The sequence below is a fragment of the Cynoglossus semilaevis genome, chromosome 6 (assembly GCF_000523025.1).
Source record: "Cynoglossus semilaevis isolate Cse_v1.0 chromosome 6, Cse_v1.0, whole genome shotgun sequence".
NCBI classification, from domain to species: Eukaryota; Metazoa; Chordata; class Actinopteri; order Pleuronectiformes; family Cynoglossidae; genus Cynoglossus; species Cynoglossus semilaevis.
In genome coordinates, this window is record NC_024312.1 from 4,576,396 (window position 1) to 4,591,853 (window position 15,458).

The following is a 15,458-nucleotide window of genomic DNA, read 5'->3' on the forward strand; positions in this document are numbered from 1 at the left end:
CACCACGCGGTGTTGGGGGGTCAAGGGTTCAGCAAGAAAAAAAAAGGAAAAAAAAAAAAAAGAGTGGACCTCGAGGCCACACCAGAACACCACCAATCACCTGCTTCGTCTCAGAGCGGCTCCTCCCCCCGGGTCCACTCTGTCCTCCAGTTCTCTGCTGCTCACCTTGGCACCAGCAGCTCAAACTGGAACCAGCAGCACTAGAAGAACCGGCAGAACTGTTCGGAAACATTCTGAACAGCAACAGTGTGTGGAACCAGGAGCACCGTCTGGACCCGGTTCAATTCTTAGTCTGATCCAGTGACCGGGGCAGAAAAATCAAACGTACACAGACACCATTGAACTGATGTGGGATCAGAAATATTTTCCCATGTGATCCAGTCACATGATTCCCTGCTGCCAATCAGGTCGGCCTACAGAGAGTGAAAGAACATGTGCGTTATAAAGCTGTTGGACACCGGACACACTCTCCAACTGTGTGGTCAGCTTCTTACCAGTCTCACCTCCGTGGTGGAGGATACATGGACGGAGCAGACGCCTGCTGACTGGCTACAATGGCTGAGGAGGAGAGACCTGAGAGACAGAGAAGAAGAGATGTTCTTCAGGACACGTCTTGTTGTAGTGGGAGCGTCCAGCAGCTGGTCAGTTGTTTCTGCCTCTCTAAGACTAGACAGAAGTGGCCACTTGATCCATATCTGCCCGACAGTCCTTTGAGCTTCAGTCTGGAACTAAAATAACTAAGTTTCTCTATGGACTTTGGTCTGAGCTAAAATCATTATCAAGTAGTTACATTGAGGCCTGTTGGATGAGAGGTGAAAAAACCCACTCCGTCCAGTTGTCCTGTCCTGTGGACTCACCTGAGGCATAGGACAGGTCGTACTGTCCAGACAGCAGTGGGTAGCCCAGGTGATGATGGGAAGGAAGAATGCGCTGTGAGGGTGAAGATCGCGGCCGGTCTCCCTCCCTCTCCCTCTCGTGTGGCGTCTTGTCCTGTACTGACGGTGACTTGCTCTTGTACTGACTGGCGTGCTGCTGCAGCAGGTCCAGAGCTTTGGCCTCACTGGGGGGCTTCACTGTGGGACTGGACCTGGAGGCTTTCTCCCCCTCCTCCCCTGCTGTTGCCACTTTCCCTCCGTACGTGGAGAAGGAGTACCCAGCAGGCAGGTAGGATCCTGTCAGGACAAAAACACAGTCTTCAAACTGGACAAGTGAGTGTGTGATAAAAAAAAAAACAAAAAAAACATCGGTTCTTCACTCATGTTCCACCTCATGTCTAGAACTCCACAGTAGGTACTTTATTCACATTTCTTTCAATCTTGGCTGGTTCAGGTGTCTAGGTTCTACCTACTGTTCTTCTCTGACCTCTGACCACACTGAGGGTTCTACTCTTACCGGGGTAGTTCTGCATCATGACGGAGGGCATGCCTCTGTATCCGGGGTGACTGGGCTCGTAGCCCTGACTGTAGGCGTAAGGTCCATGCATGTAGGGCATGTAGCCCTGGTGCTGAGCAAGAGGTGAGGAGAACGACATGTGTGGGGGATGCGACCCCTCGGTGCTCGTCTGGAGGCAGCTGTGTCCTCCCCTCTGCTCCCTCCTTCACCTCCTCTTTGTGGAGGCTCTCCTTTACCCGGGGCCGCTCCTCCTTCACCTTCCTTTCCCGCTCCCTCTCCCTCTCCTCTTTCCACCGCTCCTCCTCCTGCGGCTTTGGGGCCTCGGGGTACTTGTTAGGGTAAACGTAGGGCCACAGGCGAGAGTCGGGCTCCTGAGGAGAAAACCAGAGTTCAGTCACATGACCTGGAGCAGTGAACTACGACGATCTGAGTGACACAGATTAGACAGAGATTAGAGATTAAACTTTTTGACGGGGGCGGGGTCAGGAGCAGACAGATAAAAGACATGTAAAAGTCATGCATAAAGGCTAAAATGTTTTTAGCCTTTTTTACACCAGTTAATGGGGAAATGTGGGCATTGCAGGGAAAAGGCAGAAATGTAATGATAATATAAAGTTTGAATATGAAAGTTTAAACAGGCCAAATGGCCCCCGGGCCGTAGATGCCCATGCCTGGGTTAGACAGAGATTAGACAGAGATTAGACAGAGATTAGACAGAGATTAGACAGAGATTAGAGATTAAACTTTTTGACGGGGGCGGGGTCAGGAGCAGACAGATAAAAGACATGTAAAAGTCATGCATAAAGGCTAAAATGTTTTTAGCCTTTTTTACACCAGTTAATGGGGAAATGTGGGCATTGCAGGGAGAAGGCAGAAATGTAATGATAATATAAAGTTTGAATATGAAAGTTTAAACAGGCCAAATGACCCCCGGGCCGTAGATGCCCATGCCTGGGTTAGACAGAGATTAGACAGAGATTAGACAGAGATTAGAGATTAAACTTTTTGACGGGGGCGGGGTCAGGAGCAGACAGATAAAAGACATGTAAAAGTCATGCATAAAGGCTAAAATGGTTTTAGCCTTTTTTACACCAGTTAATGGGGAAATGTGGGCATTGCGGGGAAAAGGCAGAAATGTAATGATAATATAAAGTTTGAATATGAAAGTTTAAACAGGCCAAATGGCCCCCGGGCCGTAGATGCCCATGCCTGGGTTAGACAGAGATTAGACAGAGATTAGACAGATTAGACGTTCAGTTTGTGTTTGCATTGACTGAGCTGAAACAGTGTGGTCTGTGTGTGCAGATTGGACTGAGGTGTTCTATACCTGTCTGTACCACATGGCGGACTCTACACCTGTAGGCCTTCCAGACTCCACTCCTGGTTTGGCCTCCTCTTTCCCATGATGCCCTGCTTCACTCAGCTTCATCTTCAGACCCTCAGATTGGATGACCTGACCTTTAGGCTCCTCCTTTGCCATGATGACAGACTTTGTCTGTTCAGAGGACGCTGCCAGTGGAGGTTCTTTGGATTTTCCCTGGTTTAGCGCCCCCTTGGAACCTAGGTCAGTAAGGCTGGGGGCCCGGGACAGGGTTGGGGGCAGCGATGCCTTCTGCTTCCACTCCTCTTTACCAGGACCTTCGCGCTCTTTGCTCTCGGTCTTCCTCTCCACCTGTCGCTGTCTTTCTTCGTACTGCTGTCGATAGGCGGGGTTAGAGGCCAGCAGGTGGGCGTGGTAGGCCTGGTCCGGGCTGTAGGAGTACGGCGGTACATAGTACTGGTTGTAGTACAGAGGCTGGGTGTACATGTTGGAGCGCTGCTGGATGACGGAGGGTTGCTGAGGCCCCGGCTCCACCTTCCTCTCCTCCTGAGGCTCAGTCTTCAGTTTGGTCTCCTCCCCCAGCTCCAGCTCCTCCTCCTTCTCCTTCTTGATCTTCACCTGGGCTACCTCGGTGTGAGGCGCTGCAGTCTGTGCCGCCCCAGGGCTGGGGTTAGTGTAGCTAGGGGAGTAGTAAGACTCGTAGTTGGAGTAGTACGGTGACTCCTTACTGGGGGGCTGCGGGGGGAACAGAGCCTTCTTGGCACCTTCACGAGGAACCTGATCAGGCTCCGTCTTCACCTTCACCCCCTCGGCCTTCCCCTCTCCGTCCTCTCCTGCGTCAGAGATGTCGGAGTAGGCCGGGCTGCTGGTTTTGATGGAAGCGCTGTCGGCTCCATTCTGGTTGAGGTGAAGCGGCGCCGGGGCGCCAGGTTCCAATCTGCTGGCCACACCGATGGACGGACTGGGCGCGTTGTCAGAGAAGCTGTAAACCTTGTCGGCCTCTGCCTTGATGCTGGCCAGGCGACTTTGGTGAGCTTCCGTGGAGCCATTGAGCATGGCGTCGGACGTATCGGAGTACGGACTTTTTCCCTCCTCTGGCCTCCCAGCCTTACACGAGGCCTTTGGACTGTCACACTCCTTGCCTCCCTCCCTCTTCTTTTTGTCCTTCTTCTTCTTGTCTTTGTTGAGGGAGGGGCTGGAGGCGGGGTCAACCAGGGGAGGGGGCTTGGGTTGGCTGTTCTTCAGCTGTGGGCTCTTAGGAATGGACTGTACCACAGAGCCCAGAGAGGGGGAGGAAGCCTGTAGGGCATAGGGTGAGGGCGCTCCGGGACCCACAGAGGCCACAGGGCGAACGGGCTTCAGGCCTTTTTGGGCCACTTTGTCGAGCTTTCCTCCACTCACCATTTTCTTGGCCTTCCTATCGTCCATACCATCATTACTGGCCTCATCAGTCAAACATGCGGCCTCCTCACCCCCGTCTGTCCCCTCTGGCTCCACCTCCCCTCCTTTCTTCTTCCCCTTTGACGTCATCTTCCCTGAGGAAGGGGAGGGAACGTCGAAGCCTCTTCCTTTTGGCGTCGTGGAGCGAGCAGGTGAGATGGCAGCACCATTACAGGAGGCAGGGTCGGGGTGGAGGGTGGGGTCATCCCCGTACTCACTGTCTCCATCCTGGTCCAATCGGATGTCACTTTCATTGTGGGCTCGGGCCTGGTGGTACTTCAGCCCATTGATGTGCTTGTATTTCTTGTTACAGTTGGGATGAGGGCAGTCAATGAGTACGGGGGAGGGGCAGGTGCGGTCCAGCTGTGGGGGAGGAAGGGGATCTGTTTTACCTCCCGGGAGGGAGGGTGCAGCACCAGTGGAGTTGGTTCTCATGCGTTTGGACGCCTTGGTGTCCTCAGAGCTGGACGTGGGCTCCATGTCGGAAGCAGGTTTGGTCTTCCTTTTGGCGGAGGAGGGACTGGCCTTGGCGTCCTCCACGCTGCCGCTGGTCTGACTCCCTCGTCTGCCTTTACTGTTGGCCGCGGCTCCTCTGGTCTTACTGCTGCCGCTGCCTTTGTTGTCTGAGGAGTTGCTGTTGTCATTGAGCGGCGTGTTACTGCTAGGACGCATCCTCTTCCCCCGACCACGGCCACTCCGTATCTCCACATCACTGGTGGGAGAATCGCAGAACCTGAGAACAGATTTGGAACACAGTTAGCACAGAACAAGTGTGTGACATAAGTGGACAAGAGGACAGGTCAAAGGTCAACCCTCGGTGTTCGTACCTTGGTGGGGCCCAGTCATGTCTGGTGCAGTCCAACAAGGTTCCCACGTAGGTCTTGTTTCTCCAGGTGACATTTACGACCAACATACCTACACAGACAGGACAACGAGACCATCAGACACCTGACCTCTGCAGACCACAGCAAAGGTGCTGGACTTCAGAAGAAGGTTCCTCCAGTTCTCCACGGTTAAATCATCTTACCATCCTCCGTCTCCTGCCACACTATTCCCTCCAGGTTGACGCTGGTGCCTGGCTCACAGGGTCCCAGACACTCTGGCTCTGTCGCCAGTGCTGCGTCCGCCGTGTTCACGGCTACTGAGCGTGTGCGAACCATGATCTGTTCGCTGGACGACGAAATGTCACTGTTGGTGACGGGGGTTAGGAGGTGAAGAGGAAGAGCAGCAGGGGTCGAGACCGGAGACTCCATCTGACAGAGGAAGACAGAAAAGGAGGACACAGTCATCATTGTCCTTATCCAGGCCTGGGCCCAGCGTGTTTGGACTAATGGGGAGGTCAAAGGTCATTCTGATGTTAAAGAGTCAGAGAAAACACTATGTCTAACACTGTGTCTAACTGACAGATTGACAGACTGTAGATGATTGACAGGCTGTAGATGAATCAAAGGAGGTTCAACAGGGTTCAAACATCAGGACCATCAGATCAGAGTACCAGGAACTACAGGTTCAGAGGTGGTATGTCAACACTACAGAGGAACAGAAGACATGAAGAAAACACACCCCCTGAGATGGAACAGAACAGAAACCTGACCAGTCCTGACAGACTATCACTTCCTGTCTGTAACCATGTGTTCTGGAAAGTGAACTACTTGTCATTGTGACACAACACACCACTGCACACAACCAAATGTGAGCTCTGCTTTTAACCCATCACCAAAGTCAGCAGGGGGCAGTGAGCGGGGACGGTGCCGTGCTCAGAGCAGCTCAGTGGTAACTGATAACTGTGGTCAACCCTACATTTGTCCAGGATTGAACCCTAACACAGTCTGATCTTACCTTCTCACCACTGACCGTCTTCTTCAGGTTCCGACATTCTCCTGCGTCCATCTCGTCCTGCTCTGTTGTCATAGCAGCAGTCTGTCCAATCCCTGCAGCGTCCAGTGCCATACTCCCCAGCTGCTCAGCTGCAACAAGTTCAGGGTTTTGCTGGGCCTCGAATGGGCCGCTCCGAGGGGACCCAAACGGCACACTGGGCCCCCCCGACTCTTTCTCAATGCCAAGCCCACCTGTGGCCGCGACCTCTATTTTGTCCTTCTTACTTTTCCCAGTTAGCCCGTCTTTGTCCTTTTTTATATTGGGGATGATACGGGTGGGTTTACTTGACTTGTCATTACCCTTCGGTGGGGTAGAGTTCGGGTTTTGGGCCGGTGGGTCTGCAGGGAGCCGCGCCGGAATCTCCTTTTTGGCTCCGTCTGAGACTGGGCCCTTAACACTGTCCTTAGAGTTCTTGCTGCGCTTGGATTTGGACTTGCTCTCTTTGCCTTGCATGGCAGTCACAGGACTAACAAACTTTATATTGTCAGGTAAAGCAGCCACGGCGCTGGGCGGTCCCCCCATGGCCCCTACATCCTTGCTGCTCGACATCTCTAGTTTATCCTTTTCCAGGTCGGCGTCCAAGTCAATGATCAGATTTCCAACACCGATATCCCACTCATCGCCGCTGTCATACGTGTCCACCGCGTTGGAGTCCACACCTTTCCCGCCTGCAGAGCCGCTGCTGAGGGACATCTTAGTATGAGCGTCCCGGAGCGTCCGAGGAGGGCTGCAGGAGGGCCGCGCTCCTCCCAGCAGCAGCACGGCTCCTCAGGGCTGGACCCTGCGCCACCGCCCTGATCCCCACATCGCCTCCTGCACAAAGGACAGAGAAGAGTGGTGGTTATTTTGAGAACGTTCTCCTGTATGATTAATACGGTACTTTGTGAAGTGGGATCAAAATGACATAAAAATATTAACGACAACGTGTTTCATTAAGGACAGTCCAGGTGACTTGCATCCCTGCCACCTCCTGGTGGAGTGGCTTGAGGAAAAGGAGGAGGAGGCTGTTGGTTACTTCTCCTCCAACTTCATTCACTTATCATATCAATGGTGCCGTGTGACCTTTCACCTCCTGTGACAATACATACAAATGGCAGCAGCCCTTTAGGTGAACGACGGGTGGCAGGGGGGTTAAGCCACCACGCTAACATCTCAACTGACTTAATGAAGGGAAATGTTTTGGAGGCTTTTGCTAATCAATAGACGACCAATAGACCATCGACAGATGATCTTCATGATGATCAGTGTTTACTGCAGTTACAGATTTGTAATTAAAAAAAAAAACTGATTCATGTTGTATTGTTACTGCCCTAGACAGAGCGATCACAGTGACATAAAGCTTTATCTATAATCTTCAAAAACGAAAGAGTTCTTATTATGGATGCGCCGAATATTCAGCCACCAAAAATCTTGTTTGTCAAAAGTAGAAGAGTCACCTTGATGGTTTGTCATGTGACTGGTATATTAGGATGTGTTTTCATTGTCATGAAGTCAATGTTTACACAAATGTCAAAAATTCTAAGTTTACTGGGACTATTAATAGGGGGGTTTCCTCTGAAGTCAAAGGAGGGCACTGGTGTGAGCAGAGAACAGACTGATGACATCAGCAGAGAACAGACTGATGACATCAGCAGACAGGCTCGCCTACATCCATCAGGACTAACATCACAGAGAACACTGCACTGTATTGATCTGCTGTGGGCCGCCCTGTGGGTCGGGCCACCGTGGGCCAAGTGCAGCGACTGTCCTCTCTGATACAGTGACAACAACAATTGACTGTCACTACACCGTTTATTTGAACAGGAAACTAATCACCATTGTGACATGACCACTTGAGGTCACTGCAAGTACATTTAGTGACTGATAACTCTAAACCAGGTCTAAAGTAAATCAGCAGGTTTACATTAAAAGCACAGACTGAGTGTTTTTTTACTGTTATTGGACAGACTGTGAATCTGGGTCAGAAGTGAATAACGGAAGACCAGAATCCTGACTACACCTGCTGCACCAACTCTGCCTGCGTCCATTCTATAGAGTCTGTGTCTGAGGCGGGGGTCACTCTGGGGTCATGGGAAGAAGCAAAAGCAGAAACAAACACTGCAGTCAACACTGAAATCTGGGCCATCCAGAATTACACACTAGTTTGGCCGCCGAAAATTTTCAGAAAGACTATTATCACCAAAACAACACGGCCGAAACAGGAAGTCATGATGACGCAGGCAAAAACCGCGGCTTGTCTGATAGCCGAATTCTCCTTTTAACTAGGCAAAACTGTGTTAGAGATATCTGCATTACATATCTAGCTTACCAACATGTCTGCGCTGGGGCCTTTTTTCAATATATCTGAGAATATGGATAGAGATTTTCAAAACATGTAATGCTGAAATTTCCACAGGGGGTGAAAAGTCCACTCAAAGTCTGTCAGCACACATCTGACTCAGAACTATTCTGATCCTTATAAAGATCATTACGCACAAGAAATGATCCAAACCACAAGAGTTCCTCAAATAATAATAGGTAGGCCATTCTGTTCTGACTTCCTGTGTGGCTAGCAGATGATTTTATTTCTCTGAAAGAAATAAATAAAGTGAACTACTTGTCATTGTGACACAGCACACCACAGCACACAACCAAATGTGACCTCTGCTTTTAACCCATCACTGAAGTGAACAGTGGGCAGATTTAAGCACCCGGGGAGCAGTGTGTGGGGATGGAGCCTTGCTCAGAGCACCTCAGTGGTAACTTAGCAGCTGGTGGACTCGAACCTGAAGCCTATCGGACCCGAATAAGCATCCTTAACCACTAAGCCACCACTTCCTTAACCACTATGCCAGACTTTTGCTAGACATTTGACAATTATAGTTTTTTATTTATTATTAATTTATTCAAAAAAATAAATCAAGGCACTGTGATTGAGGTTTAGTTCACAGTCATAGTCACAAATCTCCCATGTTTACATCCAGGCCAATCACACAGACAGTCTTCCACTGTCAACACCACAGACTTACAGAAACACTGAAGTCACTGAGGACTCAGTGGAGGAACTCAGTGAAGTGCAAGAGGAAATGATTCACTTGGGACTCAAAATGAGTTTCTCATACACATTTAGTCATATTTATATTCTATAAGAGACCCTGCCGTGTCTGTAATGTCTGTTAGACTGTTTCCACCTCACCTAGGTCCCTGGACTGAAGGAAGTTTGTGTAGTTCCACAGGGCCTAGCTGTTTGTACAATGAAGACAGGTGGCAGAGGGACATGTCCACCTGTCAATGTAAAAGGGAACGCCACTGTGTCCACACAGAAGTGAGAGTTTCAGGCTGCAGCAGCAGCAAGGTCCAAAGATCAGACGAAAACAAACACTCCAGTCTAAACAACAAAGAGTCTGGACATATATGACAGAACCCTCTGGACCTTCACTGCTGATAAATAGATAGAACTTTATTAATCCCTTGGGAGTTCCCTTTGGGAAATTAAGGACTGGGAGATCATGAAGGAGATTTACAGGACTCAGGAACACAGGATACAAAATCCCCACAGGTGGATGCTACAACTGGTTCCACAGTCAGGTATAGAACCACGTTGCCAGGTCCAATGAGAGCACATCAACATACCAACACATGGCACTACATTTAGGAGAGAGATGGAGACACCTGCGTGAAAATCATCCATGAACTCTGGCAGGTCATGTAATGGCAGTACTGGACTGGGAACAGAGGGGGACTAAGGACTCAGATTGGCTGGATCTATGGCAGACCATACAAATTGGACCAGTAACCTTTCTCATGGGAATTTTAATCATACAGATCATTACAGAAAGATGCAGGACTGAGGAGTTACGCAAACAGAAAGATAACATATGTAAATTAAGGGAATGTGCACTTAAAGTATATCCAAAAACTTGGTGAATAAGAAAAAGTTGTTTGTTGTTATTTTGCCTGAATTATTTGTATCTGTGCCAACGTTGTGACCTTCTCTAAAGATATCCCGACCTTTGATGCTGCTTCATTAGTGAAACAATAAAGGCATAAAATCGTGTCACAGCTGTAAAACAAGATATAGTGGATCATGAGAAAACTAAAAGCTTGAAGAGTGCTTCTGAAATAGTTCCTGTTCTTAGTAGGATTGTGAAGGACAACAGGAACTATGGGTAAGGAGCAGGAAATGAACAGCTTTCTGATTGGTTGGAAAACATTTTCTGCAAAATCTGAGGGTGGTCATTAACTTGTCCATGTCCTGGTCCTCTTAGGGTCCAGCCCAATATTTTTATCACTTGCCCAATTACACAATAACAATGATGGTGATGTTGAGTGAAAAAATGATTCTAATAAAAAATAATACTATTTTACTAATATTATAATACTAATGATAATAATACTATTATGAATAATACTATAATAATAATAATAATACTAACAGTACAGGTTTAAGTCACTTCTTGGTGGCTTTAAGATGCATTTACAGCGTTTACAATGTTTAAACGAATTAGTCCTATAAGTGGAGCAGGGATTGTAGTTGTCAAACCAAACACTCAAATAGATAATTTTTTTTTTCATTTAATGAGTTTTCAAAGCCTTCTACGTGATTAATCAGTAGTAAACACATAGAAGGCTTTTTACATTTGCTGTTATTAAATATATAACAACATGTTTCTAAGTCTGTCAGTGTTTTTACTAACATAACTAATAATAACTAACCACTAATGTCACTGCATTGGTTGTACGTGTGTTATTAATAAAGTACAGCAACAAACACCAGTATGTTTGTGTTGTTATTTTTCAGTTCAGCCACACAGTGGGCCCAGTTCAGGCTAGTTAGCGGTTTAGCTTCGTGTTCGGGAGAGGACCGCCCCTACACGGCCCTCTGCAAACAACAGCAACAGTTTGTATGACAATAAAGGACAACGGGGGAAATAAGTCTCGTTCACACATTTAAGGAATCCGATAAATAGGTGAAAATGGCACACTCGAACCCCCTGGGCGACCGCAAGCAAAACAAAACCCAGGATGAGATGGAGGAAGACGGATTAGTCCCGTTAGCATGACCGATGTGTGCTATTAAGCTATAGCGAAACTATTACACAACATGAATACTGAGAATTATATTGACTGGGTAATTGTGATCATACACGTTTCTATTGTTAAATAAACATTAAAAAAATGTCCATCGCACACGAAATATGTCTTATTCAAGCAGCTTAGCTCACAGGCCCACCGTGGCCCGCTAATAAGCTAACGGGATCCATTACCGGACGCCAAGCTGCTCCTTTCAACGTGACGCCGAAAGATATGCCTTTTCTTCTCACTCATTCAGCGATATGGGATAAAACATAAAAACAACAACGACATTTCCAGCCATGTACATCGCAGCCAAGCCTAACGTGACTCTGGGAGCACAGGTGCTTCATAGAGCCGTTGACCTGTAAGTCCTGCACTGTCGAGAGCTGGACAATCGCCGATGCAGCGCTTTCACAGGCTTGCTGTCAACGCGGTAGCTCCATCATCGGACAGTATTTTGGAATACGCTAACGTTGTTGTGCAAGCTTTCAGAGCTTTTCAAGCGTTTATATGCTACAACCTTTGGTATGAAAATCAAATGTTTTAAAATGTGTAAGACGATATTGAGCAGTTGTTTTGGAAACACTCGCAAAGCCCGTACAGGAGAAGCTTGACGGCATCCAAACATTACTTTTAAAGAACGTGGCCAACATAGGAGCGGAAATAACTTTTTACAACAATGAAACTTTGAATGAAATTAATACGGAGATTTAAATTAGCAAACGAATATAAACGACCAGGTCAGGCGGGGACGTGTCCGATGATGGACGCATGCCCCCTGGCTCTCCGGTCTCCGCAGACAAAGGCAGCAGCAGTTAGCCTGTAATGCTAACGCTAACATTCTTATCCCGCGCAGAGCTCAAATCCCACCAAGAGAACCGTTCTCATCGTGTCCACTTACCCCGGTTAGAATCCCAATGAAAGCAGTGTTCATGTACACTCCATATGTCACTGTATTTCCGGTAAAGACGTTGCAGAAAAGCGTCCCTGGGGCAAAACGGACAGAAGCAGAGTCAACGTGCTCACTAGCTTCACTGGAGCGCAGCCATCACACGCTCTCGGCTAGGAGTACAGCGGGAAACGACGACATTTTGGAGTGACTCCTCAAACTCTAGTACAAACAGCGCGTATCCCAGATAGTCCAAGAATAGTGAATGTCATTAGTCCTAGAGTTTAGAGACGTTAGCACTGCGTCTGTTTAGCACACAGACCCACGGACAGCCGCAGACGGACAAACAGCAGCGCTGCTCTGGGCCGTAATGGCTGTTCGAGTGAGAGCGAAAGCCCGGAGCGGTATATCCAGGTGGACCCGGATTTTCACGCCGGATACCAGTCACCGGACTGGATCTAGCTTCAGTGGAAGTGATTCAATCCACGTTCTCACCGCAGAAACGCATTGTAAAACGGTACAAATTGGAGAAATATTGGTCAAAAATTCTAAAAATAAAAAACGAAACAGAAGATAAACAGGGGCCTCAAACTTTTAAAAATGTTTTTGGTTAAAAGAAATACTGTTTGATACATTTTCCCTGACCGAAATGAATAAACTAATAAAACGACTCAAAAAAAAATCCTTAATGTTATTGGTACTGACATCTAGTTCTGGACTAGACGTCAGGGGTCATGTTCCCTTATTTTACTCTAGAGGGAGCCCAGGTACCACCATGATGTACAAACCATAAATTAGGAACTAGTGAAGACTATTCTGGTCAGAGATGAAGGTGTGACAGGAGGTGGAGGGGGGGGGGAGGCTCAACAACCCCCGAACCGCCCAGACCAGCATGCACTGGGGGCCTCCTGACACTAACACCAACACCAGCTCCATCATCTGTGTGTGTTTGCTGCCCCTCAGAGGTTCATAAGAGCAGCCCAGAAATTATTCATAGGAACCTGATCTGGTCCTAAAAAGATAAAGAGGGTTATGTCTCCATGGTGACTGCTCCCTCCAGGCCTGCAAACAAACAGCACACATCCTGTTGGACTGGAGTTGGAAAGATGCACCGGTCGTACCAGCCGCTAAAACCTGTCACCAACCGCTACCTGCAGCAGAGATGGGACCAGAACAACTACCAGAACCACTGCAGGAAGGTATGGGGGCAGATGGGTGGTACGGGGGGGGGGGCATGTTTCCTGCTTTTAAACTGAACCTGTAACTTTAACATAGGTTGTTGATCATCAATGATTTCTTAACAAGACGAAAGAGAAAGACTAAGACTAACTAAGACTAACTAAGACTAACCAGTGAAGGTTGATCTCTCTCTCCTGCTGTGTTGCTTCAGGTAAGCTCCGCCCTTCCTGTCGTTGACAACAGGGGCATTAGGACACCAGCCCATGTCCAACTCAAACTGAAAAGACTGCAGGTCAGTGGTCAAGAGCCTGGAGAGGGGTAAGGGGCGGGCGGTTAAATCAACTGCCTCTGACTGGTTATTACCTGTGAAAACAGCTGCAGGATGAGCGCCTGTCCATCATCGACAGAGACAACCGTCTCCTGTCCTCCAGACTGGCCAACATCGTTTCTTCACATGGTTTGGTGGACCATCGGAACCAGTATCACCTGAAGAGGTGAGCTGCTCTGTAGAGCATGGAAACACAAGAACATCGTCCATGATCTGTGTTGTCCACATGTCTTCGCTGGTCATGATAGTTATAATGAAGTTGATGTTACAGACCACATGGGGGCGACTCACTCACTCCATGACAATAATAAAGATTTTATAATAAAACCTTTCATTGGTTGTTGGGTTGTCTCGTCCCTTTTCTCCATTTTAGTCTCAATGCTGACAAGAGGCGGGCTGAGCTGGTACTGGTCCGTCGTCAGAATCAGGCCATCTACCAGCGGCTCCTGTCCCGACAGTCAGAGTATCGCCGCCAGACATGGTTGGACGACTGGCAGAAGGCGGAGCGTCGTCGTGAGAGCATTTCCCAGTATCCCCGGGGACTGGGAGACAAACAGGTGGGAGGGAGTAGCATTGTTGATGTGTCACCTCAGTGACACACACTGACCACACGAGGCAGTATTTGCTGCAGCCGTAGACCCTGCATGTATCTGAAGTAAAAATGTTGATTTTCTCTATGGAGTTTGGTGCAGCAGGAGAACAGACGTGTGTGTGTGTCTGTGTGTGTGTGCAGAAGTCAAACCGAAAGGTGAAGTTCTCCGCCGCGCCGGACAGTGAGTGGTCGGATGACACAGACGAGTCACAGAGACGGACGTGGAACACGCACACACACGGATGATCATGTGACCTGTCTGCAGAGATGCCCCTTCGTGTGGAGTCAGTAAAAAGAAAACAAAGAGAAAACGTCAAATATCTTCATGTTATTTGACACTGGTTTAAAGTCAAAACATGTTTTTATTTATGAATCTGTGTTTGATGTGAATCTTTTCTGAGATCATTTTTAAAGTTTATTTTTGTTTTTAATATATATACAGGTAAAGTAAGGCTCAACATATTTGCAAACATTATACACTGACACCGAGCCTATAATAATGTTATAATTATATCTGTTTATTTAACTCTCACTAAAATATGTCATGGCTGCACATATATATGGAGTTTTCCATTAATTGTCCGAAGGTAAAGGTTAATAAAGTTCTATTTATATTTAGATCCGAAAACACATAACGACCTTTGTTTTTTGTCCACAAGGGGGCAGCAGCTAACCGTATTTGTTTGTGAATGGTTCTCTGCGTGAAGTGGGGAACGGTCCTGACCTGGAGACTGCTGTGATTGGCTCCAGTTCCTCCACTGTCATCGTAAATGTTTCAGGATAGAACCGGGGACAAAACCGGAGACAAATGTGAGACAAAGTCAAAGACATTAGCTCTGTATTCAGCCGATTAGTGCTGAAGTGTTTGTCTTTGGTTAAAACAGTAGAAAAAAGTTGACGAGAAGCCAAGAGCGAACAAGTGAAGGACACACGTGAAAAATGTTACGACAATTTTAAAAAAACTAATGTCACGAATGACAATAAAATCCTCGAAATGGACAAAGAGAAAACAATCTAGTTAAAGAAAAGAAGCAAATTCAATAACATCAGTTATAACACGCACACACGCGCGCACACACGCACACACTGCTGTCACTGTGTTGACATCAACAAGTGGAAACTCAGAGTAAAACTGCTGGAGTTCAACTGAAGCAGACGTTCATCAGCCTGAGGGAGAGTCAGTGAACGCACCGCAGCCTCACCGTAACATCGGCTCGGTTTCTTCACCTACAGGCTAGAGAGGAGAACTGCATTCACGTCAAACAAAACTGCAGACCTGACCGGAGCGGACTGGGTTTGTTTGGTGTTTTTCCTCTGGTGAAGCTCAGACTGTGAACCGTTGGTTTCAGGTTCAGTTTCAGGAGGAGGGTGTTGATCAGAGAAC

At 47.9% G+C, this 15,458-nt stretch overlaps 2 protein-coding genes across 2 annotated transcripts; one reads left to right on the plus strand and one right to left on the minus strand.

The window, feature by feature from the left end:
* Positions 1-31: 31 nt before the first annotated feature.
* Positions 32-12,373, minus strand: znf609a (zinc finger protein 609a). Its single transcript, XM_025056205.1, is given in 10 exon segments — positions 32-413; positions 495-573; positions 858-1,172; positions 1,393-1,550; positions 1,552-1,763; positions 2,720-4,886; positions 4,981-5,068; positions 5,181-5,406; positions 5,993-6,844; positions 11,988-12,373. Coding segments are annotated over 8 exon segments (3,972 nt in total). The 5' UTR covers positions 6,725-6,844; positions 11,988-12,373; the 3' UTR covers positions 32-413; positions 495-499.
* A 490-nt stretch (positions 12,374-12,863) lies between these two features.
* LOC103379775 (uncharacterized) lies at positions 12,864-14,694 on the plus strand. Its single transcript, XM_025056436.1, has 5 exons — positions 12,864-13,174; positions 13,366-13,446; positions 13,530-13,648; positions 13,856-14,039; positions 14,216-14,694. The coding sequence occupies exons 1-5, from the start codon at positions 13,016-13,018 to the stop codon at positions 14,318-14,320; spliced, it is 648 nt and encodes a 215-aa protein (XP_024912204.1). The 5' UTR covers positions 12,864-13,015; the 3' UTR covers positions 14,321-14,694.
* Positions 14,695-15,458: the final 764 nt, after the last annotated feature.

Excerpts from the sequence above, each read along its gene's own strand:
- LOC103379775 (XM_025056436.1), top strand. The coding sequence starts at position 13,016 with ATGGTGACTGCTCCCTCCAGGCCTGCAAACAAACAGCACACATCCTGT. Across the intron at positions 13,175-13,365 it reads ACCAGAACCACTGCAGGAAG|GTAAGCTCCGCCCTTCCTGT; the intron begins GTATGGGGGCAG and ends GTGTTGCTTCAG. Across the intron at positions 13,649-13,855 it reads AACCAGTATCACCTGAAGAG|TCTCAATGCTGACAAGAGGC; the intron begins GTGAGCTGCTCT and ends TCTCCATTTTAG.